Genomic DNA, 27,334 nt, shown 5'->3' on the forward strand with positions numbered 1-27,334 from the left:
TTAGTTTCCTGATTCAGATCTGTTTAAACCAACTCTTAGTTTCCTGATTCAGATCTGTTCAAACCAACTCTTAGTATCCTGATTCAGATCTGTTTAAACCAATTCTTAGTTTCCTAAATCAGATCTGTTCAAACCAACTCTTAGTTTCCTGATTCAGATCTGTTTAAACCAACTCTTAGTTTCCTGATTCATATCTGTTCAAACCAACTCTTAGTTTCCTGATTCAGATCTGTTTAAACCAACTCTTAGTTTCCTGATTCAGATCTGTTCAAACCAACTCTTAGTTTCCTGATTCAGATCTGTTTAATCCAACTCTTAGTTTCCTGATTCAGATCTGTCTAAACCAACTCTTAGTTTCCTGACTCAGATCTGTTTAAACCAACTCTTAGATTCCTGATTCAGATCTGTTTAAACCAACTCTTAGTTTCCTGATTCAGATCTGTTTAAACTAACTCTTAGTGTCCTGATTCAGATCTGTTCAAACCAACTCTTAGTTTCCTGATTCAGATCTGTTCAAACCAACTCTTAGTGTCCTGATTCAGATCTTTTTAAACCAACTCTTAGTTTCCTGATTCAGATCTGTTTAAACCAACTCTTAGTTTCCTGATTCAGATCTGTTAAAAAAAATCCTAGTTTCCTGATTCAGATCTTTTTAAACCAACTCTTAGTGTCCTGATTCAGATCTGTTCAAACCAACTCTTAGTTTCCTGATTCAGATCTGTTCAAACCAACTCTTAGTGTCCTGATCCAGATCTGTTTAAACCAACTCTTAGTTTCCTGTTTCATATCTGTTCAAACCAACTCTTAGTATCCTGAATCAGATCTGTTTAAACCAACTCTTAGTTTCCTGATTCAGATCTGGTTAAACTAACTCTTAGTTTCCTGATTCAGATCTGGTTAAACTAACTCTTAGTTTCCTGATTCAGATCTGTTCAAACCAACTCTTAGTATCCTGATTCAGATCTGTTCAAACCAACTCTTAGTTTCCTGATTCAGATCTGTTCAAACCAACTCTTAGTTTCCTGATTCAGATCTGGTTAAACTTACTCTGAGTTTCCTGATTCAGATCTGGTTAAACTAACTCTTAGTTTCCTGATTCAGATCTGTTCAAACCAACTCTTAGTATCCTGATTCAGATCTGTTTAAACCAACTCTTAGTTTCCTGATTCAGATCTGTTCAAACCAACTCTTAGTTTCCTGATTGAGATCTGTTTAAACCAACTCTTTGTTTCCTGATTCAGATCTGTTCAAACCAACTCTTAGTTTCCTGATTCATATCTGGTTAAACTAACTCTTAGTTTCCTGATTCAGATCTGTTTAAACGAACTCTTAGTTTCCTGATTCAGATCTGTTTAAACCAACTCTTAGTTTCCTGATTCAGATCTGTTTAAACTAACTCTTAGTGTCCTGATTCAGATCTGTTCAAACCAACTCTTAGTTTCCTGGTTCAGATCTGTTCAAACCAACTCTTAGTTTCCTGATTCAGATCTGTTTAAACCAACTCTTAGTTTCCTGATTCATATCTGTTTAAACCAACTCTTAGTTTCCTGATTCAGATCTGTTTAAACCAACTCTTCGTTTCCTGATTCAGATCTGTTCAAACCAACTCTTAGTTTCCTGATTCAGATCTGTTTAAACCAACTCTTAGTTTCCTGATTCAGATCTGTCTAAACCAACTCTTAGTTTCCTGACTCAGATCTGTTTAAACCAACTCTTAGTTTCCTGATTCAGATCTGTTTAAACCAACTCTTAGTTTCCTGATTCAGATCTGTTTAAACTAACTCTTAGTGTCCTGATTCAGATCTGTTCAAACCAACTCTTAGTTTCCTGATTCAGATCTGTTCAAACCAACTCTTAGTGTCCTGATTCAGATCTGTTTAAACCAACTCTTAGTTTCCTGATTCAGATCTGTTTAAACCAACTCTTAGTTTCCTGATTCAGATCTGTTTAAAAAAACTCTTCGTTTCCTGATTCAGATCTGTTTAAACCAACTCTTAGTGTCCTGATTCAGATCTGTTCAAACCAACTCTTAGTTTCCTGATTCAGATCTGTTCAAACCAACTCTTAGTGTCCTGATCCAGATCTGTTTAAACCAACTCTTAGTTTCCTGATTCAGATCTGTTCAAACCAACTCTTAGTTTCCTGATTCAGATCTGTTTAAACCAACTCTTAGTATCCTGATTCAGATCTGTTTAAACCAACTCTTAGTTTCCTGATTCAGATCTGTTCAAACAAACTCTTAGTATCCTGATTCAGATCTGTTTAAACCAACTCTTAGTTTCCTGATTCAGATCTGTTTAAACTAACTCTTAGTGTCCTGATTCAGATCTGTTCAAACCAACTCTTAGTTTCCTGATTCAGATCTGTTCAAACCAACTCTTAGTGTCCTGATTCAGATCTGTTTAAACCAACTCTTAGTTTCCTGATTCAAATCTGTTTAAACCAACTCTTAGTTTCCTGATTCAGATCTGTCTAAACCAACTCTTAGTTTCCTGATTCAGATCTGTTTAAACCAACTCTTAGTTTCCTGATTCAGATCTGTCTAAACCAACTCTTAGTTTCCTGATTCAGATCTGTTCAAACCAACTCTTAGTGTCCTGATTCAGATCTGTTTAAACCAATTCTTAGTTTCCTGATTCAGATCTGTTCAAACCAACTCTTAGTTTCCTAATTCAGATCTGTTCAAACCAACTCTTAGTATCCTGATTCAGATCTGTTTAAACCAACTCTTAGTTTCCTGATTCAGATCTGTTCAAACCAACTCTTAGTTTCCTGATTCAGATCTGTTTAAACCAACTCTTAGTTTCCTGATTCAGATCTGTTTAAACCAACTCTTAGGTTCCTGATTCAGATCTGGTTAAACCAACTCTTAGTGTCCTGATTCAGATCTGTTTAAACCAACTCTTAGTTTTCTGATTCAGATCTGTTTAAACCAACTCTTAGTTTCCTGATTCAGATCTGTTCAAACCAACTCTTAGTTTCCTGATTCAGATCTGTTTAAACCAACTCTTAGTTTCCTGATTCAGATCTGTTTAAACCAACTCTTAGTTTCCTGATTCAGATCTGTTTAAACCAACTCTTAGTTTCCTGATTCAGATCTGTTTAAACCAACTCTTAGTTTCCTGATTCAGATCTGTTTAAACCAACTCTTAGTTTCCTGATTCAGATCTGTCTAAACCAACTTTTATTTTCCTGACTCAGATCTGTTTAAACCAACTCTTAGTTTCCTAATTCAGATCTGTTTAAACCAACTCTTAGTTTCCTGATTCAGATCTGTTTAAACTAACTCTTAGTGTCCTGATTCAGATCTGTTCAAACCAACTCTTAGTTTCCTGATTCAGATCTGTTCAAACCAACTCTTAGTGTCCTGATTCAGATCTGTTTAAACCAATTCTTAGTTTCCTGATTCAAATCTGTTTAAACCAACTCTTAGTTTCCTGATTCAGATCTGTCTAAACCAACTCTTAGTTTCCTGATTCAGATCTGTTTAAACCAACTCTTAGTTTCCTGATTCAGATCTGTTCAAACCAACTCTTAGTTTCCTGTTTCAGATCTGTTCAAACCAACTCTTAATGTCCTGATTCAGATCTGTTTAAACCAATTCTTAGTTTCCTGATTCAGATCTGTTCAAACCAACTCTTAGTTTCCTAATTCAGATCTGTTCAAACCAACTCTTAGTATCCTGATTCAGATCTGTTTAAACCAACTCTTAGTTTCCTGATTCAGATCTGTTCAAACCAACTCTTAGTTTCCTGATTCAGATCTGTTCAAACCAACTCTTAGTTTCCTGATTCAGATCTGTCTAAACCAACTCTTAGTTTCCTGACTCAGATCTGTTTAAACCAACTCTTAGATTCCTGATTCAGATCTGTTTAAACCAACTCTTAGTTTCCTGATTCAGATCTGTTTAAACTAACTCTTAGTGTCCTGATTCAGATCTGTTCAAACCAACTCTTAGTTTCCTGATTCAGATCTGTTCAAACCAACTCTTAGTGTCCTGATTCAGATCTTTTTAAACCAACTCTTAGTTTCCTGATTCAGATCTGTTTAAACCAACTCTTAGTTTCCTGATTCAGATCTGTTAAAAAAAATCCTAGTTTCCTGATTCAGATCTTTTTAAACCAACTCTTAGTGTCCTGATTCAGATCTGTTCAAACCAACTCTTAGTTTCCTGATTCAGATCTGTTCAAACCAACTCTTAGTGTCCTGATCCAGATCTGTTTAAACCAACTCTTAGTTTCCTGTTTCATATCTGTTCAAACCAACTCTTAGTATCCTGAATCAGATCTGTTTAAACCAACTCTTAGTTTCCTGATTCAGATCTGGTTAAACTAACTCTTAGTTTCCTGATTCAGATCTGGTTAAACTAACTCTTAGTTTCCTGATTCAGATCTGTTCAAACCAACTCTTAGTATCCTGATTCAGATCTGTTCAAACCAACTCTTAGTTTCCTGATTCAGATCTGTTCAAACCAACTCTTAGTTTCCTGATTCAGATCTGGTTAAACTTACTCTGAGTTTCCTGATTCAGATCTGGTTAAACTAACTCTTAGTTTCCTGATTCAGATCTGTTCAAACCAACTCTTAGTATCCTGATTCAGATCTGTTTAAACCAACTCTTAGTTTCCTGATTCAGATCTGTTCAAACCAACTCTTAGTTTCCTGATTGAGATCTGTTTAAACCAACTCTTTGTTTCCTGATTCAGATCTGTTCAAACCAACTCTTAGTTTCCTGATTCATATCTGGTTAAACTAACTCTTAGTTTCCTGATTCAGATCTGTTTAAACGAACTCTTAGTTTCCTGATTCAGATCTGTTTAAACCAACTCTTAGTTTCCTGATTCAGATCTGTTTAAACTAACTCTTAGTGTCCTGATTCAGATCTGTTCAAACCAACTCTTAGTTTCCTGGTTCAGATCTGTTCAAACCAACTCTTAGTTTCCTGATTCAGATCTGTTTAAACCAACTCTTAGTTTCCTGATTCATATCTGTTTAAACCAACTCTTAGTTTCCTGATTCAGATCTGTTTAAACCAACTCTTCGTTTCCTGATTCAGATCTGTTCAAACCAACTCTTAGTTTCCTGATTCAGATCTGTTTAAACCAACTCTTAGTTTCCTGATTCAGATCTGTCTAAACCAACTCTTAGTTTCCTGACTCAGATCTGTTTAAACCAACTCTTAGTTTCCTGATTCAGATCTGTTTAAACCAACTCTTAGTTTCCTGATTCAGATCTGTTTAAACTAACTCTTAGTGTCCTGATTCAGATCTGTTCAAACCAACTCTTAGTTTCCTGATTCAGATCTGTTCAAACCAACTCTTAGTGTCCTGATTCAGATCTGTTTAAACCAACTCTTAGTTTCCTGATTCAGATCTGTTTAAACCAACTCTTAGTTTCCTGATTCAGATCTGTTTAAAAAAACTCTTCGTTTCCTGATTCAGATCTGTTTAAACCAACTCTTAGTGTCCTGATTCAGATCTGTTCAAACCAACTCTTAGTTTCCTGATTCAGATCTGTTCAAACCAACTCTTAGTGTCCTGATCCAGATCTGTTTAAACCAACTCTTAGTTTCCTGATTCAGATCTGTTCAAACCAACTCTTAGTTTCCTGATTCAGATCTGTTTAAACCAACTCTTAGTATCCTGATTCAGATCTGTTTAAACCAACTCTTAGTTTCCTGATTCAGATCTGTTCAAACAAACTCTTAGTATCCTGATTCAGATCTGTTTAAACCAACTCTTAGTTTCCTGATTCAGATCTGTTCAAACCAACTCTTAGTTTCCTGATTCAGATCTGTTTAAACCAACTCTTAGTTTCCTGATTCATATCTGTTCAAACCAACTCTTAGTATCCTGAATCAGATCTGTTTAAACCAACTCTTAGTTTCCTGATTCAGATCTGGTTAAACTAACTCTTAGTTTCCTGATTCAGATCTGGTTAAACTAACTCTTAGTTTCCTGATTCAGATCTGTTCAAACCAACTCTTAGTATCCTGATTCAGATCTGTTTAAACCAACTCTTAGTTTCCTGATTCAGATCTGTTCAAACCAACTCTTAGTTTCCTAATTCAGATCTGGTTAAACTTACTCTGAGTTTCCTGATTCAGATCTGGTTAAACTAACTCTTAGTTTCCTTATTCAGATCTGTTCAAACCAACTCTTAGTATCCTGATTCAGATCTGTTTAAACCAACTCTTAGTTTCCTGATTCAGATCTGTTCAAACCAACTCTTAGTTTCCTGATTCAGATCTGTTTAAACCAACTCTTAGTTTCCTGATTCAGATCTGTTCAAACCAACTCTTAGTTTCCTGATTCATATCTGGTTAAACTAACTCTTAGTTTCCTGATTCAGATCTGTTTAAACGAACTCTTAGTTTCCTGATTCAGATCTGTTTAAACCAACTCTTAGTTTCCTGATTCAGATCTGTTTAAACTAACTCTTAGTGTCCTGATTCAGATCTGTTCAAACCAACTCTTAGTTTCCTGGTTCAGATCTGTTCAAACCAACTCTTAGTTTCCTGATTCAGATCTGTTCAAACCAACTCTTAGTTTCCTGATTCAGATCTGTTCAAACCAACTCTTAGTTTCCTGATTCAGATCTGTTCAAACCAACTCTTAGTTTCCTGATTCAGATCTGTTCAAACCAACTCTTAGTTTCCTGATTCAGATCTGTTCAAACCAACTCTTAGTATCCTGATTCAGATCTGTTTAAACCAACTCTTATTTTCCTGATTCAGATGTTTAAACCAACTCTTAGTTTCCTGATTCAGATCTGTTTAAACCAACTCTTAGTTTCCTGATTCAGATCTGTTTAAACCAACTCTTAGTGTCTTGATTCAGATCTGTTCAAACCAACTCTTAGTTTCCTGATTCAGATCTGTTTAAACCAATTCTTAGTTTCCTGATTCAGATCTGTTCAAACCAACTCTTAGTTTCCTGATTCAGATCTGGTTAAACCTACTCTTAGTTTCCTGATTCAGATCTGTTTAAACCAACTCTTAGTTTCCTGATTCAGATCTGTTCAAACCAACTCTTAGTTTCCTGATTCAGATCTGGTTAAACCTACTCTTAGTTTCCTGATTCAGATCTGTTTAAACCAACTCTTAGTTTCCTGATTCAGATCTGTTCAAACCTACTCTTAGTTTCCTGATTCAGATCTGTTTAAACCAACTCTTAGTTTCCTAATTCAGATCTGTTCAAACCAACTCTTAGTGTCCTGATTCAGATCTGTTTAAACCAACTCTTAGTTTCCTGATTCAGATCTGTTTTAACCAACTCTTAGTTTCCTGATTCAGATCTGTTCAAACCAACTCTTAGTTTCCGGATTCAGATCTGTTTAAACCAACTCTTAGTGTTATTATTCATTATTTATTTATGATTTGTATTAATCAAGGCATATTCAGGATTAATTTAGTATTGTTTAGAAATGTGTTATCTACTCCCTTAGACAGAAAATTACTTCATTCACCATCCACAGTTCAGTTACTATTGGGCACAACACAACCCAAAACACAACCCAAAACAAACTGCAAATGCAACCAATGAGTTTGGAACCAAATACTACACTTTTGACTACTTTAATACATTATAAGTAAATTGATCAGAATATTTACGACTTCTTCAAATTATCAAAGTATGGGGGGACTAGATACATAAAGTGCTTTCATTTATAAATGTTGAAATAGATATGTATTAAAATATCCTCAAGTAAAAGGTGACATTATATACTGTCACCTCATATGAAACATTTGATCTGAAATCCAAAATGTTGGAGTACAGAGCCACATTTAAAATGTTAGCTTCACTGTCAAAATAGATATGGTGTGGACTGTATACTCAATACAATCTAAATCTGATACCTCACTGTCTGTCTTTTGACTGATACTGCTTTTTAAACAGGTCTGGTCAGTCTACTATAATATTTGTACTATACATTTTTCTATCTGCAGTCAATACTTTGATAATTTGTCATTTCTAATAATGAAACATCCGTTTATGAATAGATATGGCAGGTTTCAGGACACAGATATATCTGAATATGTAAAAAAAATATACTGCCACTATTTTCACCACCAAAGAATATCAGTGTGATTTTAATATGATTTGACTCTTTGTCAGGCTGCCAGGCTGTCTAGTCACAGAGGAAGGCTGTGCTTCTCTGGTCTCAGCTCTGAGGTCAAACCCCTCACACCTGAGAGAGCTGGACCTGAGCTACAATCACCCAGGAGACTCAGGAGTCAGACTGCTCTCTGCTGGACTGGAGGATCCACACTGCAGACTGGAGAAACTCAAGTATGTAGAGGGTTTATGTCAATGTTCGTATCAGACATGATTGACTTATCAGGCTAGTTAAGACAAACATTCTTACCAACACTTGGACAAAGTTATATGCTGTGTGTGTGTGTGTGTGTGTGTGTGTGTGTGTGTGTGTGTGTGTGTGTGTGTGTGTGTGTGTGTGTGTGTGTGTGTGTGTGTGTGTGTGTGTGTGTGTGTGTGTCTAGTGTGTGTGTGTCCAGTTTGTCCAGTGTATGTGTGTGTGTCCTCTCAAACACAGACTGGACACACACAATAGACACACACACACACAATAGACACACACACACACGCTGGACTCACAAACACACACACACTGGACTCACACACACACACACAGGACAAAAGCTGTTGCCCAATACCTTGCACAGCTGTCGTTTCACCACAGGAAGCTGGGGTTGTTACAGTTAATGAACTGGATATTCTATGTTCATTATCACATATCAATCACAATTACAAAAGGGTTCATTGATCATTATATTGAATAACATATTGAATAAATCCATTGATGTTCACATTAGTATAACATTTTGACCATACAATTCTAGGAGACGGAAGATGAATCTGTATGTTGTTTTGGATAATTAACCAAATGCATCTGCCATTGTCCTTCTACACTACTGGTGTTAAATTAACAGTGTGTTTGTGAAGTCATGATGATCTCTTTGTCAGGCTGTCAGGCTGTGGAGTCACAGAGGAAGGCTGTGCTTCTCTGGTCTCAGCTCTGGAGTCAAACCCCTCACACCTGAGAGAGCTGGACCTGAGTAACAATGACCTGAAGGATTCAGGAGTGATGCTGCTCTCTGCTGGACTGGGGAATCCCCACTGTAAACTGGAGACTCTGAGGTCAGTATTCCTGTAGTTGGTCAACAAGTGATAACTGTTCACCAGATCCACATGTGTTTACCAGACACACATAGTCCACACCATATGTGTTTGGACAGTGAAGCTTACAGTTTTAAATGTGGTGCTGTCTCCAGCATTTTGGATTTGAGATAGAATGTTTCATATTAGGTGACAGTACAGAATGTCACCTTTTATTTGAGGTTAATGGTGAGAGATTAGCATGTTTTGTTGTAGCCTCTGTTATTGGTAATGGTGAGAGGTTAGTATGTTTTGTTGTAGCCTCTGTTATTGGTAATGGTGAGAGGTTAGCATGTTTTGTCGTAGCCTCTGTTATTGGTAATGGTGAGAGGTTAGCATGTTTTGTCGTAGTCTCTGTTATTGGTAATGGTGAGAGGTTAGTATGTTTTGTTGTATCCTCTGTTATTGGTTATGGTGAGAGGTTAGCATGTTTTGTTGTAGCCTCTGTTACTGGTAATGGTGAGAGGTTAGCATGTTTTGTTGTAGTCTCTGTTATTGGTAATGGTGAGAGTTTAGCATGTTTTGTTGTAGCCTCTGTTATTGGTAATGGTGAGAGGTTAGCATGTTTTGTTGTAGCCTCTGTTATTGGTAATGGTGAGAGGTTAGCATGTTTTGTTGTAGCCTCTGTTATTGGTAATGGTGAGAGGTTAGTATGTTTTGTTGTAGCCTCTGTTATTGGTAATGGTGAGAGGTTAGCATGTTTTGTTGTAGTCTCTGTTATTGGTAATGGTGAGAGGTTAGCATGTTTTGTTGTAGTCTCTGTTATTGGTAATGGTGAGAGGTTAGCATGTTTTGTTGTAGCCTCTGTTATTGGTAATGGTGAGAGGTTAGCATGTTTTGTTGTAGCCTCTGTAACTCTCTCACTCATTATTATTCATTATTCATTCATGATCTTTCTCAATCATGGCATCATCAGGCTTGATGTAAACATTGCGTTCAAGGAATATGGGACAAAATACTATACTTTTGACTACTTTAATACACTATAAGTGAATTGTTCAGAATACTTATGACTTCATATAGGGGGACTAGAGACATAAAGTGCTTTTATTTTTCTAAATTGTGAAACAGATATGTATTAAAATACCCTCAAATAAAAGGTGACATTAATGGTGAGAGGTTAGTATGTTTTGTTGTAGCCTCTGTTATTGGTAATGGTGAGAGGTTAGTATGTTTTGTTGTATCCTCTGTTATTGGTAATGGTGAGAGGTTAGTATGTTTTGTTGTAGTCTCTGTAACTTTCTCATTAATTATTGTTCATGATTGATTTATGATTTGTATTAATCATGGTCTTACTCAAAGTGGCATGTTGAGTCATCCACATACATAGACACACTGGCCTTACTCAAAGCCAGTGGCATGTTGAGTCATCTACATACATAGACACACTGGTCTTACTCAAAGTGGCATGTTGAGTCATCCACATACATAGACACACTGGCCTTACTCAAAGCCAGTGGCATGTTGAGTCATCCACATACATAGACACACTGGCCTTACTCAAAGTGGCATGTTGAGTCATCTACATACATAGACACACTGGTCTTACTCAAAGTGGCATGTTGAGTCATCCACATACATAGACACACTGGCCTTACTCAAAGCCAGTGACATGTTGAGTCATCCACATACATAGACACACTGGACTTACTCAAAGTGACGTGTTGAGTCATCTACATACATAGACACACTGGACTTACTCAAAGTGACGTGTTGAGTCATCCACATACATAGACACACTGGACTTACTCAAAGTGACGTGTTGAGTCATCTACATACATAGACACACTGGCCTTACTCAAAGTGGCATGTTGAGTCATCTACATACATAGACACACTGGCCTTACTCAAAGTGGCATGTTGAGTCATCTACATACATAGACACACTGGCCTTACTCAAAGTGGCATGTTGAGTCATCCACATACATAGACACACTGGCTTTACTCAAAGTGGCATGTTGAGTCATCTACATACATAGACACACTGGCCTTACTCAAAGTGGCATGTTGAGTCATCCACATACATAGACACACTGGCCTTACTCAAAGTGGCATGTCGTTAGTAAAAATGTAAAAGGTTAGCATGTTTTGTTGTAGCCTCTGTTATTGGTAATGGTGAGAGGTTAGTATGTTTTGTTGTAGTCTCTGTTATTGGTAATGGTGAGAGGTTAGTATGTTTTGTTGTAGCCTCTGTTATTGGTAATGGTGAGAGGTTAGTATGTTTTGTTGTAGCCTCTGTTATTGGTAATGGTGAGAGGTTAGTATGTTTTGTTGTAGCCTCTGTTATTGGTAATGGTGAGAGGTTAGCATGTTTTGTTGTAGCCTCTGTTATTGGTAATAGTGAGAGGTTAGCATGTTTTGTTGTAGCCTCTGTTATTGGTAATGGTGAGAGGTTAGCATGTTTTGTTGTAGCCTCTGTTATTGGTAATGGTGAGAGGTTAGCATGTTTTGTTGTAGCCTCTGTTATTGGTAATGGTGAGAGGTTAGTATGTTTTGTTGTAGTCTCTGTTATTGGTAATGGTGAGAGGTTAGCATGTTTTGTTGTAGTCTCTGTTATTGGTAATGGTGAGAGGTTAGTATGTTTTGTTGTAGTCTCTGTTATTGGTAATGGTGAGAGGTTAGCATGTTTTGTTGTAGCCTCTGTTATTGGTAATGGTGAGAGGTTAGCATGTTTTGTTGTAGCCTCTGTTATTGGTAATGGTGAGAGGTTAGTATGTTTTGTTGTAGTCTCTGTTATTGGTAATGGTGAGAGGTTAGCATGTTTTGTTGTAGTCTCTGTTATTGGTAATGGTGAGAGGTTAGTATGTTTTGTTGTAGTCTCTGTTATTGGTAATGGTGAGAGGTTAGTATGTTTTGTTGTAGCCTCTGTTATTGGTAATGGTGAGAGGTTAGCATGTTTTGTTGTAGCCTCTGTTATTGGTAATGGTGAGAGGTTAGCATGTTTTGTTGTAGCCTCTGTTATTGGTAATGGTGAGAGGTTGGTATGTTTTGTTGTAGCCTCTGTTATTGGTAATGGTGAGAGGTTAGCATGTTTTGTTGTAGCCTCTGTTATTGGTAATGGTGATAGGTTAGCATGTTTTGTTGTAGCCTCTGTTATTGGTAATGGTGAGAGGTTAGCATGTTTTGTTGTAGCCTCTGTTATTGGTAATGGTGAGAGGTTAGCATGTTTTGTTGTAGCCTCTGTAACTTTCTCACTCATTATCATCATGATTCATTCATGATTTGTATTAATCATGGCATCATCAGGATTAATTTAATAGTGTTTAGAAACATGTTATCTACTCACTTATAAAGACATTTACTCCAGTCACAATCCACCATTTTAATTTTGGGCAAAACACAGACTAAACAAATTCCAAATGCAATCAACGAGTTTAAGTCATTGCATTCAAGGAATATCTGAACAAATACTGTACTTTGGACTACATTAATATACTATAAGTGAATTGGTCAGAATACTTATGACTTCTTCAAATAGGGGGACTAGATACATAAAGTGCTTTTGTTTTTCTAAATGGTGAAACAGATATGTATTAAAATATCCTCAAATAAAAGGTGACATTATATACTGTCACCTCATATGAAACGTTTGATCTCAAATCCAAAATGTTAGAGTATAGAGCCACATTTAAAATGTTAGCTTCACTGTCAAAATAGATATGGTGTGGACTGTATACTCAATACAATCTACATCTGATACCTCACTGTCTGTCTTTTGACTGATACTGCTTTTTAAACTGGTCTGGTCAGTCTACTCAAATATTTGTAATATACATTTTTCTCTCTTCAAGCAACACTTTGATAATTTGTCTTTTCTAGTAATGATACATTATTTCATGAATAGATATGGCAGGTTTCAGGACACTGATATATCTGAAAATGTATAAAAAATATACTGCCACTATTTTCACCACCAAAGGATATCAGTGTGATTTTAATACGATGTGACTCTTTGCAGGCTGTCAGGCTGTCTAGTCACAGAGGAAGGCTGTGCTTCTCTGGTCTCAGCTCTGAGGTCAAACCCAACACATTATTTGTGCACAGGTTACAGTGTAAGCAGGGAAAGCTAAGCGTAACATTTTAATACAACCTGTCTGTCATTGTATTTCTTCTGTGTTGGCAGACTCACTGGCTGTAAACTCACAGACACATCCTGTAAAGTGTTGGCCTCAGTTCTCAGTTCAAACCCCTCACACCTGAGAGAGCTGGACCTGAGTAACAATGACCTGAAGGATTCAGGAGTGAAGCTGCTCTCTGCTGGACTGGGGAATCCCCACTGTAAACTGGAGACTCTGAGGTCAGTTTTCCTGTAGTTGGTCAACAAGTATTTTTATTGTATTTATTATGGATCGCCATTAGTTCCTGCCAAAGCAGCAGCTACTCTTTCTGGGGTCCAGCAAAATTAAGCCAGTTTATACAATTTTACAACATTACAATACATTCACATATTTCACAACACACTGTGTGCCCTCAGGCCCCTACCACATATCTACAGCACTAAACCCATGTTTATAGTGAGTATGTTAGTGTGTGTGTGTGTGTGTGTGTGTGTGTGTGTGTGTGTGTGTGTGTGTGTGTGTGTGTGTGTGTGTGTGTGTGTGTGTGTGTGTGTGTGTGTGTGTGTGTGTGTGTGTGTGTGTGTGTGTGTGTGTGTGTGTGTGTGTATCTCTTCACAGGCCCCGCTGTTCCATAAGGTGTTTTTTAAATCATTTTTAAAAATCTAATTTTAATACTGGCGTCAGTTACTTGATGTGGAATAGAGTTCCATGTCGTCATGGCTCTATGTAGTACTGTGGAATAGAGTTCCATGTAGTCATGGCTCTATGTAGTACTGTGGAATAGAGTTCCATGTAGTCATGGCTCTATGTAGTACTGTGGAATAGAGTTCCATGTAGTCATGGCTCTATGTAGTACTGTGGAATAGAGTTCCATGTAGTCATGGCTCTATGTAGTACTGTGGAATAGAGTTCCATGTAGTCATGGCTCTATGTAGTACTGTGGAATAGAGTTCCATGTAGTCATGGCTCTATGTAGTACTGTGGAATAGAGTTCCATGTAGTCATGGCTCTATGTAGTACTGTGTGCCTCCCATAGTCTGTTCTAGACTTGCGGACTGTGAAGAGACCTCTTGTGTCATGTCTTGTGGGGTATACATGGGTGTCTGAAGTGTGAGCTAGTTGTTTAAAAAGACAGCTCGGTACATTCAGAATGTCAGCACATTTTACAAATACTGGTAGTGATGAAGTTAATCTCTCCTCCACTTTCAGCCAGGAGAGATTGAGATGCATATTATTAATGTTAGCTCTCTGTATACATCCAAGGGCCAACCGTGCTGCCCTGTTCTGAGCCAATTGCAACTTTCCTAAATCCTTTTTTGTGGCACCTGACCACACGACTGAACAGTAGTCAAGATGCGGTAAACTAGGGAGGACCTAGTAGGACCTGCCTTGTTGATAGTGCTGTTAAGAAGGTAGAAACTAGGGCCTGTAGGACCTGCCTTGTTGATAGTGTTGTTAAGAAGGTAGAAACTAGGGCCTGTAGGACCTGCCTGGTTGATAGTGTTGTTAAGAAGGTAGAAACTAGGGCCTGTAGGACCTGCCTTGTTCATAGTGCTGTTAAGAAGGTAGAAACTAGGGCCTGTAGGACCTGCCTTGTTGATAGTGTTGTTAAGAAGGTAGAAACTAGGGCCTGTAGGACCTGCCTTGTTGATAGTGTTGTTAAGAAGGTAGAAACTAGGGCCTGTAGGACCTGCCTTGTTGATAGTGTTGTTAAGAAGGTAGAAACTAGGGCCTGTAGGACCTGCCTTGTTGATAGTGTTGTTAAGAAGGCAGAGCAGTGCTTTATTATGGACAGATTTCTCCCCATCTTAGCTACTGTTGTATCAATATGTTTTGAACATGACAGGTTACAGTCCAGGGTTACTCCAAGCAGTTAAGTCACCTCAACTTGCTCAATTTCCACATGATTCATTACAATATTTAGTTGAGGTTTTAGTGAGTGATTTTTCCCAAATACAATGCTTTTAGTTTTATAAATATTTAGGGCTAACTTATTCCTTGCCACCCACTCTGAAACTAACTTCAGCTCTTTGTTAATTGTGGAGGACAGGCTTGTAATGGCTGGAGGGGAATAAGTGGAATGGTATCAAACACGTGGTTTCCATGTGTTCCATTTCATACCATCAAACACTCATGTTATTAAACACACGGTAAAGGAGGGGCAGGAAAAGGGGCTGAGCTGGACCCAAGGAAAGAAACAAATATCCTAAAACACCCCTAAGGTAGACTAGCCTACTTCAATACAGCTAACTAACTAACCAAAAATACAGTGGGTGGTCCGCCCAGTTCTAACTAGTGTATTTAGACAAAGTTTACCTACGGGTAGTGTTGCCCATGGGCAACTTGTCCTGGTACCCCCTTTTCCCACCATCAACAAACAGTCAAACACCATAGCAAAACAACACTCACAGGGTAACGGACAAAGTGACATGTAGTTGCTAAACCAAACGAGAGAACTACAGAGATTGCATGACAGAGAGATTGAGCTCTAGAGAAAACAACTGACAGGTTAACATGTTTTGTTGTATCCTCTAACTTTCTCACTCATTATTTTTAATGATTCATTCATGATCTTTCTCAATCATGGCAGTCACAGGCTTGATGAAGTAATTGTGTTCAAAGAATACGGGACCAAATACTATACTTTTGACTACTTTAATAAACTATAAGTGAATTGGTCAGAATATTTATGACTTCTTCAAATAGGGGGACGAGATTCATAAAGTGTTTTTATTTTTCTAAATGGTGAAACAGACATGTATTAAACTACCCTCAAATAAAAGGTGATACCCTCAAAGAATAGCAGTGTGGTTTAAGGCACAAGGCGAGACCCAGATGGCACGGGAGGCAGATGGTTAGAGTCTTTGATATTTATTAATATACTAAAAGGGGTAGGCAAGAGAATGGTCGTGGACGGGCCAAAGGTCATAACCAGATCAGAGTCCAGGAGGTACAGTGTGGCAGGCAGGCTAGAGGTCAGGACAGGCAGACTCGAGGTCAGGGCAGGCTAGAGGTCAGGACAGGCAGAATGGTCAGGCAGACTAGAGGTCATGACAGGCAGAATGGTCAGGCAGACTAGAGGTCAGGCAGGCTAGAGGTCAGGACAGGCAGAATGGTCAGGCAGGCTAGAGGTCAGGACAGGCAGAATGGTCAGGCAGGCTAGAGGTCAGGACAGGCAGAATGGTCAGGCAGGCTAGAGGTCAGGACAGGCAGAATGGTCAGGCAGACTACAGGTCAGGACAGGCAGAATGGTCAGGCAGACTAGAGGTCAGGACAGCCAGACTAGAGGTCAGGCAGGCTAGAGGTCAGGACAGGCAGAATGGTCAGGCAGGCTAGAGGTCAGGACAGGCAGAATGGTCAGGCAGGCTAGAGGTCAGGACAGGCAGAATGGTCAGGCAGGCTAGAGGTCAGGAGAGGCAGAATGGTCAGGCAGGCGGGTACAGAGTCCAGAAAACAGGCAAGGGACAAAAACCGGGAGGACTATCAAAAAAGAACAGAAGCAGGAGTAGGGAAAAACGCTGGTTGACTTGATGAACATACAAGACGAACTGGTACAGAGAGACAGGAAACACAGGGATAAATACACCATGGAAACACAGGGAGATATATACACCAGGGAAACACAGGGATATATACACCAGGGAAACACAGGGATAAATACACCATGGAAACACAGGGATATATACACCAGGGAAACACAGGGATATATACACCAGGGAAACACAGGGATATATACACCAGGGAAACACAGGGATATATACACCAGGGAAACACAGGGATATATACACCAGGGAAACACAGGGATATATACACCAGGGAAACACAGGGATATATACACCAGGGATATATACACCAGGGAAACACAGGGATATATACACCAGGGAAACACAGGGAGATATATACACCAGGGATATATACACCAGGGAAACACAGGGATATATACACCAGGGAAACACAGGGATATATACACCAGGGAAACACAGGGATATATACACCAGGGAAACACAGGGATATATACACCAGGGAAACACAGGAATATATACACCAGGGAAACACAGGGATATATACACCAGGGAAACACAGGGATATGTACACCAGGGAAACACAGGGATATATACACCAGGGAAACACAGGGATATATACACCAGGGAAACACGGGGATATATACACCAGGGAAACACAGGGATATATACACCAGGGAAACACAGGGATATATACACCAGGGAAACACAGGGATATATACACCAGGGAAACACAGGGATATATACACCAGGGAAACACAGGGATATATACACCAGGGAAACACAGGGATATATACACCAGGGAAACACAAGGATATATACACCAGGGAAACACAGGGATATATACACCAGGGAAATACGCGACACCTGGAGGGGGTGGAGACAATCACAAGACAGGTGAAACAGATCAGGGTGTGACATGAATATGGAGAAAAACATGTTGCCACTATTTTCACCACCAAAGAATATCAGTGTGATTTTAATATGATTTGACTCTTTGTCAGGTTGTCAGGCTGTCTAGTCACAGAGGAAGGCTGTGCTTCTCTGGTCTCAGCTCTGAGGTCAAACCCCTCACACCTGAGAGAGCTGGACCTGAGCTACAATCACCCAGGAGACTCAGGAGTCAGACTGCTCTCTGCTGGACTGGAGGATCCACACTGCAGACTGGAGAAACTCAAGTATGTAGAGGGTTTATGTCAATGTTCATATCAGATATGTTTGACTCATCAGGCTAGTTAAGACAAACATTCTGACCACCACTTGGACAAAGTTATATGCTGTGTGTGAGTCCAGTGTGTGTGGTGTCCTGTGTGTGTGTGTGTGTGTGTGTGTGTGTGTGTGTGTGTGTGTGTGTGTGTGTGTGTGTGTGTGTCTGTGTGTCCAGTGTGAAACACACTAGACTCATACACACAACCATGACTCACACAGACACACACAGACACACACAGACACACACAGACACACACACACACACACACACACACACACACACACACACACACACACTGGACACACACACTGACACTGGACACACACACACAGTGTTTGTGTCCAGTGTCAGTGTGTGTGTCCAGTGTGTGTGTCCAGTGTGTGTTTGTGTGTGTGTGTGTGTGTGTGTGTGTGTGTGTGTGTGTGTGTGTGTGTGTGTGTGTGTGTGTGTGTGTGTGTGTGTGTGTGTGTGTGTGTGTGTGTGTGTGTGTGTGTGTGTGTGTGTGTGTGTGTGTGTCTGTTGAGTTCAGGTGTATCCCTCAATGACTGTCTCTTCTTCTGCTTACCGCTACAGTGTGGAACATGGTGGAGAGAACACAATGAAACCTGGGCTTAGAAAATGTGAGTGTTGACTGCTGTGAAGAATATGACTAAGAATAAGTCTTAATTCAAGTTAAGTCAAAGTCAAAGACCACCATCATTACTTACTTGGTCATATTAAATATCAGCTGTAGTTCTACAGAAGCAGAAATCAGGGACACCAAAGTTTGCAAAGAGTTGCTTTGACAATGTGTGTGTGTGATTCTGTCTGTGTGTGTGTGTGTGTGTGTGTGTGTGTGTGTGTGTGTGTGTGTGTGTGTGTGTGTGTGTGTGTGTGTGTGTGTGTGTGTGTGTGTGTGTGTGTGTGTGTGTGTGTGTGTGTGTGTGTGTGTGTGTGTGTGTGTGTGTGTGTGTTATGCTGGTGAATGAGGACCCAAAAGCGACGTAATAGAAACAGAGTCTTTATTCCAGTTTTAAACAAACAATGATTCTCCTGGATATTATCAAAGGTAAATCCAAAATAGGAAACTGAAATCCTCTCGTCAGTAGAGAGGAACGACAGGAGACGCGACCACAGACTGCAGGTCGCTTCAGGAAGACACAGGCCGTAGCTGACATAGACACCTGCTCACACGCAGCATCTGAAGAAGGCAAAAACACGACAGGGCGGAACAAGGACACAGAGCAGCAAACATCAAACAAGAATCCGACAAGGACAGAAGCGGAAAACAGAGGGAGAAATAGGGACTCTAATCAGAGGGCAAAATAGGGGACAGGTGTGAAAGAGTAAATGAGGTCGTTAGGAGAATGAGAAACAGCAGGGAGCAGGAACGGAACGATAGAGAGAGAGAGCGAGAGAGGGAGAGAGGAAGGGGGAGAGAGAGGGATAGAAAGAGGGAAAGAACCTACTAAGACCAGCAGAGGGAAGCACAGGGACAAGACATGATCAATGACAAAACATGACAGTACCCCCCCACTCACCGAGCGCCTCCTGGCGCACTCGAGGAGGAACCCTGGCGGCAACGAAGGAAATCATCAATCAACGAACGGTCCAGCACGTCCCGAGATGGAACCCAACTCCTCTCCTCAGGACCGTAACCCTCCCAATCCACTAAGTACTGGTGACCACGTCCCCGAGAACGCATGTCCATGATCTTCCGTACCTTGTAAATAGGTGCGCCCTCGACAAGGACGGGGGGGGGGAGGGAAGACGAACGGGGGCGCGAAGAAAAGGCTTGACACAGGAGACATGGAAGACAGGGTGGACGCGACGAAGATGTCGCGGAAGAAGCAGTCGCACAGCGACAGGATTGACGACCTGAGAGACACGGAACGGACCAATGAACCGCGGAGTCAACTTGCGAGAAGCTGTCGTAAGGGGAAGGTTACGAGTGGAAAGCCACACTCTCTGACCGCGACAATACCTAGGACTCTTAATCCTACGTTTATTGGCGGCTCTCACAGTCTGCGCCCTGTAACGGCAAAGTGCAGACCTGACCCTCCTCCAGGTGCGCTCACAACGTTGGACAAAAGCCTGAGCGGAGGGAACGCTGGACTCGGCGAGCTGGGACGAGAACAGAGGAGGCTGGTACCCAAGACTACTCTGAAACGGAGATAGCCCGGTAGCAGACGAAGGAAGCGAGTTGTGAGCGTACTCAGCCCAGGGGAGCTGTTCTGCCCAAGACGCAGGGTTTCGAAACGAAAGGCTGCGTAATATGCGACCAATCGACTGATTGGCCCTTTCTGCTTGACCGTTAGACTGGGGATGAAACCCGGAAGAGAGACTGACGGAAGCACCAATCAAACGACAGAACTCCCTCCAAAACTGTGACGTGAATTGCGGGCCTCTGTCTGAAACGGCGTCTAACGGGAGGCCATGAATTCTGAACACATTCTCAATGATGATTTGTGCCGTCTCCTTAGCGGAAGGAAGCTTAGCGAGGGGAATGAAATGTGCCGCCTTAGAGAACCTATCGATAACCGTAAGAATCACAGTCTTCCCCGCAGACGAAGGCAGACCGGTAATAAAGTCTAAGGCGATGTGAGACCATGGTCGAGAAGGAATGGGAAGCGGTCTGAGACGACCGGCAGGAGGAGAGTTACCTGACTTAGTCTGCGCGCAGTCCGAACAAGCAGCCACGAAACGGCGCGTGTCACGCTCCTGAGTAGGCCACCAAAACCGCTGGCGAATAGAAGCAAGCGTACCCCGAACGCCGGGGTGGCCAGCTAACTTGGCAGAGTGAGCCCACTGAAGAACAGCCAGACGAGTAGAGACAGGAACGAACAGAAGGTTACTAGGACAAGCGCGCGGCGACGCAGTGTGAGTGAGTGCTTGCTTTACCTGTCTCTCAATTCCCCAGACAGTCAACCCGACAACACGCCCTTCAGGGAGAATCCCCTCGGGGTCGGTAGAAGCCACAGAAGAACTAAAGAGACGGGATAAGGCATCAGGCTTGGTGTTCTTATTTCCCGGACGATAGGAAATCACGAACTCGAAATGAGCGAAAAACAACGCCCAACGAGCTTGACGTGCATTAAGTCGTTTGGCAGAACGGATGTACTCAAGGTTCTTATGGTCAGTCCAAACGACAAAAGGGACGGTCGCCCCCTCCAACCACTGTCGCCATTCGCCTATGGCTAAGCGGATGGCGAGCAGTTCGCGGTTACCCACATCATAGTTGCGTTCCGATGGCGACAGGCGATGAGAAAAGTAAGCGCAAGGATGGACCTTATCGTCAGACTGGAAGCGCTGGGACAGAATGGCTCCCACGCCCACCTCTGAAGCGTCAACCTCGACAATGAATTGTTTAGTGACGTCAGGAGTAACAAGGATAGGGGCGGATGTAAAACGCTTCTTGAGGAGATCAAAAGCTCCCTGGGCGGAACCGGACCACTTAAAGCAAGTCTTGACAGAAGTCAGAGCTGTGAGAGGGGCAGCCACTTGACCGAAATTACGAATGAAACGCCGATAGAAATTAGCGAAACCGAGAAAGCGCTGCAACTCGACACGTGACTTAGGAACGGGCCAATCGCTGACAGCCTGGACCTTAGCGGGATCCATCTGAATGCCTTCAGCGGAAATAACAGAACCGAGAAATGTGACAGATGAGACATGAAAGGCGCACTTCTCAGCCTTCACGTAGAGACAATTCTCTAAAAGGCGCTGGAGTACACGTCGAACGTGCTGAACATGAATCTCGAGTGACGGTGAAAAAATCAGGATATCGTCAAGGTAAACGAAAACAAAGATGTTCAGCATGTCTCTCAGTACATCATTAACTAATGCCTGAAAGACAGCTGGAGCATTAGCGAGACCGAACGGCAGAACCCGGTATTCAAAATGCCCTAACGGAGTGTTAAACGCCGTTTTCCACTCGTCCCCCTCTCTGATGCGAACGAGATGGTAAGCGTTACGAAGGTCCAACTTAGTAAAGCACCTGGCTCCCTGCAGAATCTCGAAGGCTGACGACATAAGGGGAAGCGGATAACGATTCTTAACCGTTATGTCATTCAGCCCTCGATAATCTACGCAGGGGCGCAGAGTACCGTCCTTCTTCTTAACAAAGAAAAACCCCGCTCCGGCGGGAGAGGAAGAAGGCACCACGGTACCGGCGTCGAGAGAAACAGACAGATAATCCTCGAGAGCCTTACGTTCGGGAGCCGACAGAGAGTATAGTCTACCCCGAGGGGGAGTGGTCCCCGGAAGGAGATCAATACAACAATCATACGACCGGTGAGGAGGAAGAGAGTTGGCTCTGGACCGACTGAAGACCGTGCGTAGATCATGATATTCCTCCGGCACTCCTGTCAAATCACCAGGTTCCTCCTGAGTAGAGGGGACAGAAGAAACAGGAGGGATAGCAGACATTAAACACTTCACATGACAAGAAACGTTCCAGGATAGGATAGAATTACTAGACCAATTAATAGAAGGATTATGACATACAAGCCAGGGATGACCCAAAACAACAGGTGTAAAAGGTGAACGAAAAATCAAAAAGGAAATGGTCTCACTGTGGTTACCAGATACTGTGAGGGTTAAAGGTAGTGTCTCACATCTGATACTGGGGAGAAGACTACCATCTAAGGCGAACATGGGCGTGGGCTTCCCTAACTGTCTGAGAGGAATGTCATGTTTCCGAGCCCATGCTTCGTCCATAAAACAACCCTCAGCCCCAGAGTCTATCAAAGCACTGCAGGAAGCAGCCGAACCGGTCCAGCGTAGATGGACCGACAAGGTAGTACAGGATCTTGATGGAGAGACTTGAGTAGTAGCGCTCACCAGTAGCCCTCCGCTTACTGATGAGCTCTGGCTTTTACTGGACATGACATGACAAAATGTCCAGCAGAACCGCAATAGAGGCAAAGGCGGTTGGTGATTCTCCGTTCCCTCTCCTTAGTCGAGATGCGAATACCTCCCAGCTGCATGGGCTCAGTCTCTGAGCCGGTGGGAGGAGATGGTTGAGATGCGGAGAGGGGAAGCACCGTTAACGCGAGCTCTCTTCCACGAGCTCGGTGACGAAGATCTATCCGTCGTTCTATGCGGATGGCGAGTGCAATCAAAGAGTCCACGCTGGAAGGAACCTCCCGGGAGAGAATCTCATCCTTAACCTCAGCGTGGAGTCCCTCCAGAAAACGAGCGAGCAACGCCGGCTCGTTCCAGTCACTGGAGGCAGCAAGAGTGCGAAACTCTATAGAGTAATCCGTTATGGATCGATCACCTTGACATAGGGAAGCCAGGGCCCTGGAAGCCTCCTTCCCAAAAACTGAACGATCAAAAACCCGTATCATCTCCTCTTTAAAGTTCTGATAATCGTTAGAACACTCAGCCCTTGCCTCCCAGATAGCTGTGCCCCACTCCCGAGCCCGACCAGTAAGGAGTGATATGACGTAAGCGATCCGAGCTCTCTCTCTTGAGTACGTGTTGGGCTGGAGAGAGAACACAATATCACACTGGGTGAGAAAGGAGCGACACTCAGTGGGCTGCCCAGAGTAACATGGTGGGTTATTAACCCTAGGTTCCGGAGACTCGGAAGACCAGGAAGTAGCTGGTGGCACGAGACGAAGACTCTGAAACTGTCCAGAGAGATCGGAGACCTGAGCGGCCAGGGTCTCAACGGCATGACGAGCAGCAAACAATTCCTGCTCGTGTCTGCCGAGCATTGCTCCCTGGAACTCGACGGCAGTGTTGAGAGAATCCATAGTCGCTGGGTCCATCTTGGTCGGATTCTTCTGTTATGCTGGTGAATGAGGACCCAAAAGCGACGTAATAGAAACAGAGTCTTTATTCCAGTTTTAAACAAACAATGATTCTCCTGGATATTATCAAAGGTAAATCCAAAATAGGAAACTGAAATCCTCTCGTCAGTAGAGAGGAACGACAGGAGACGCGACCACAGACTGCAGGTCGCTTCAGGAAGACACAGGCCGTAGCTGACATAGACACCTGCTCACACGCAGCATCTGAAGAAGGCAAAAACACGACAGGGCGGAACAAGGACACAGAGCAGCAAACATCAAACAAGAATCCGACAAGGACAGAAGCGGAAAACAGAGGGAGAAATAGGGACTCTAATCAGAGGGCAAAATAGGGGACAGGTGTGAAAGAGTAAATGAGGTCGTTAGGAGAATGAGAAACAGCAGGGAGCAGGAACGGAACGATAGAGAGAGAGAGCGAGAGAGGGAGAGAGGAAGGGGGAGAGAGAGGGATAGAAAGAGGGAAAGAACCTACTAAGACCAGCAGAGGGAAGCACAGGGACAAGACATGATCAATGACAAAACATGACAGTGTGTGTGTGTGTGTAATTAATGGGAATAAGTGTGTTTTATATTACCATACAGTATAACACATGATCATTCAACAAGTTTCAAGTTACCTTAACTTCTCCTTTTGATACCTAGACTAGAGGTCAGGACAGGCAGAATGGTCAGGCAGACTAGAGGTCAGGACAGGCAGAATGGTCAGGCAGACTAGAGGTCAGGACAGGCAGAATGGTCAGCCAGGCTAGAGGTCAGGACAGGCAGAATGGTCAGCCAGGCTAGAGGTCAGGACAGGCAGAATGGTCAGGCAGGCTAGAGGTCAGGACAGGCAGAATGGTCAGCCAGGCTAGAGGTCAGGACAGGCAGAATGGTCAGGCAGGCTAGAGGTCAGGACAGGCAGAATGGTCAGGACAGGCTAGAGGTCAGGACAGGCAGAATGGTCAGGCAGAATAGAGGTCAGGACAGGCAGAATCTTCAGGCAGGCTAGAGGTCAGGACAGGCAGAATGGTCAGGCAGGCTAGAGGTCAGGACAGGCAGAATGGTCAGGCAGAATAGAGGTCAGGACAGGCAGAATGGTCAGGCAGGCTAGAGGTCAGGACAGGCAGAATGGTCAGGCAGGCTAGAGGTCAGGACAGGCAGAATGGTCAGGACAGGCTAGAGGTCAGGACAGGCAGAATGGTCAGGCAGAATAGAGGTCAGGACAGGCAGAATCTTCAGGCAGGCTAGAGGTCAGGACAGGCAGAATGGTCAGGCAGGCTAGAGGTCAGGACAGGCAGAATGGTCAGGCAGAATAGAGGTCAGGACAGGCAGAATGGTCAGGCAGGCTAGAGGTCAGGACAGGCAGAATGGTCAGGCAGGCTAGAGGTCAGGACAGGCAGAATGGTCAGGCAGAATAGAGGTCAGGACAGGCAGAATGGTCAGGCAGGCTAGAGGTCAGGACAGGCAGAATGGTCAGGCAGGCTAGAGGTCAGGACAGGCAGAATGGTCAGGACAGGCTAGAGGTCAGGACAGGCAGAATGGTCAGGCAGAATAGAGGTCAGGACAGGCAGAATCTTCAGGCAGGCTAGAGGTCAGGACAGGCAGAATGGTCAGGCAGGCTAGAGGTCAGGACAGGCAGAATGGTCAGGCAGAATAGAGGTCAGGACAGGCAGAATGGTCAGGCAGGCTAGAGGTCAGGACAGGCAGAATGGTCAGGCAGGCTAGAGGTCAGGACAGGCAGAATGGTTAGGCAGACTAGAGGTCAGGACAGGCAGAATGGTCGGGCAGGCTAGAGGTCAGGACAGGCAGAATGGTCAGGCAGACTTGAGGTCAGGACAGGCAGAATGGTCAGGCAGGCTAGAGGTCAGGACAGGCAGAATGGTCAGGCAGACTAGAGGTCAGGACAGGCAGAATGGTCGGGCAGGCTAGAGGTCAGGACAGGCAGAATGGTCAGGCAGGCTAGAGGTCAGGACAGGCAGAATGGTCAGGCAGACTAGAGGTCAGGACAGGCAGAATGGTCAGGCAGGCTAGAGGTAGGACAGGCAGAATGGTCAGGCAGACTAGAGGTCAGGACAGGCAGAATGGTCAGGCAGACTAGAGGTCAGACAGGCAGAATGGTCAGGCAGGCTAGAGGTCAGGACAGGCTAGAGGTCAGGCAGGCTAGAGGTCAGGGCAGGCAGAATGGTCAGGCAGGCGGGTACAGAGTCCAGAAAACAGGCAAGGGACAAAAACCGGGAGGACTATCAAAAAAGAATAGAAGCAGGAGTAGGGAAAAACGCTGGTTGACTTGATAAACATACAAGACGAACTGATACAGAGAGACAGGAAACACAGGTATATATACACCAGTGAAACACAGGGATATATACACCAGGGAAACACAGGGATAAATACACCAGGGAAACACAGGGATATATACACCAGTGAAACACAGGGATATATACACCAGGGAAACACAGGGATATATACACCAGGGAAACACAGGGATATATACACCAGGGAAACACAGGGATATAAACACCAGGGAAACACAGGGATATATACACCAGGGAAACACAGGGATATATACACCAGGGAAACACAGGGAAACATCTACATTAAATGAATTAGTGAAAAGTGAGTTAACATTCTAATGTGAATGATGATGATTTCTAATATTGTGTCTGGTTTCATCCATCAGATGTCTGTGATCTCACACTGGACCTAAACACAGTAGACAGACTCCTCTCTCTGTCTGAGGAGAACAGAAAGGTGACTTGGGGGAGAGAGGAGCAGCCGTATCCTGATCACCCAGAGAGATTTGAGGTCTGTAGACAGGTGCTGTGTAGAGAGGGTCTGACTGAGCGCTGTTACTGGGAGGCAGAGTGGAGTGGAATGGGGGCTGTTATAGGAGTGACATATAAAGGAATCAGCAGGAGAGGATGGGGTGATGACTGTTGTCTTGGATACAATGACAAGTCCTGGAGTCTGGACTGCTCTGACAACAGTTACATTGCCAGTCACAATAATAATCACACAACCATAGACGTCCCCTCCTCCAGCTCCCACAGAGTCGGAGTGTATCTGGACTGGCCAGCCGGCACGCTGTCCTTCTATAGAGCCTCCTCTGACACACTGACCCACCTGATCACATTCACCTCCACATTCCCTGAGCCCCTCTTTCCAGGGTTTAGGGTTTGGTATGATGGTGACTCAGTGTCCCTCTGTCAGTGACACACTGGACACAGACACACACACACACGCTGGACACACACACACACACACACACTGGACACACACACACACACACACACACTGGACACACACACTCACACTGGACACACACACTCACACTGGACACTCACACACACACACACACGCATTCGACAAACAAACACGCACACACACTGGACAGACACACACACACACACACACACTGTACACACACACACACACTTGACACACACACACACACACACACACACTGGACAAACACACACACCCACACACACACTAGACAAACACACACACTGTACACACACACACACACAGGACACACACACACTGGACAGATACACACACACACTGGACAAACACACACACTGGACACACAC

The 27,334-nt window shown here is 43.0% G+C and overlaps 1 protein-coding gene across 1 annotated transcript; it reads left to right on the forward strand.

Annotated features, from left to right (window-relative positions):
- Positions 1 to 8,116: 8,116 nt before the first annotated feature.
- LOC129841925 (ribonuclease inhibitor-like) lies at positions 8,117 to 27,088 on the forward strand (the record flags this gene model as incomplete). Its single annotated transcript, XM_055910294.1, has 5 exons — positions 8,117 to 8,290; positions 13,299 to 13,472; positions 17,759 to 17,932; positions 18,538 to 18,584; positions 26,422 to 27,088. Coding segments are annotated over 5 exons (1,102 nt in total), but the record flags the coding sequence as incomplete, so codon positions are not given.
- Between the last annotated feature and the right edge of the window lie 246 nt (positions 27,089 to 27,334).

Source organism: Salvelinus fontinalis, unplaced genomic scaffold (assembly GCF_029448725.1).
Source record: "Salvelinus fontinalis isolate EN_2023a unplaced genomic scaffold, ASM2944872v1 scaffold_0004, whole genome shotgun sequence".
NCBI classification, from domain to species: Eukaryota; Metazoa; Chordata; class Actinopteri; order Salmoniformes; family Salmonidae; genus Salvelinus; species Salvelinus fontinalis.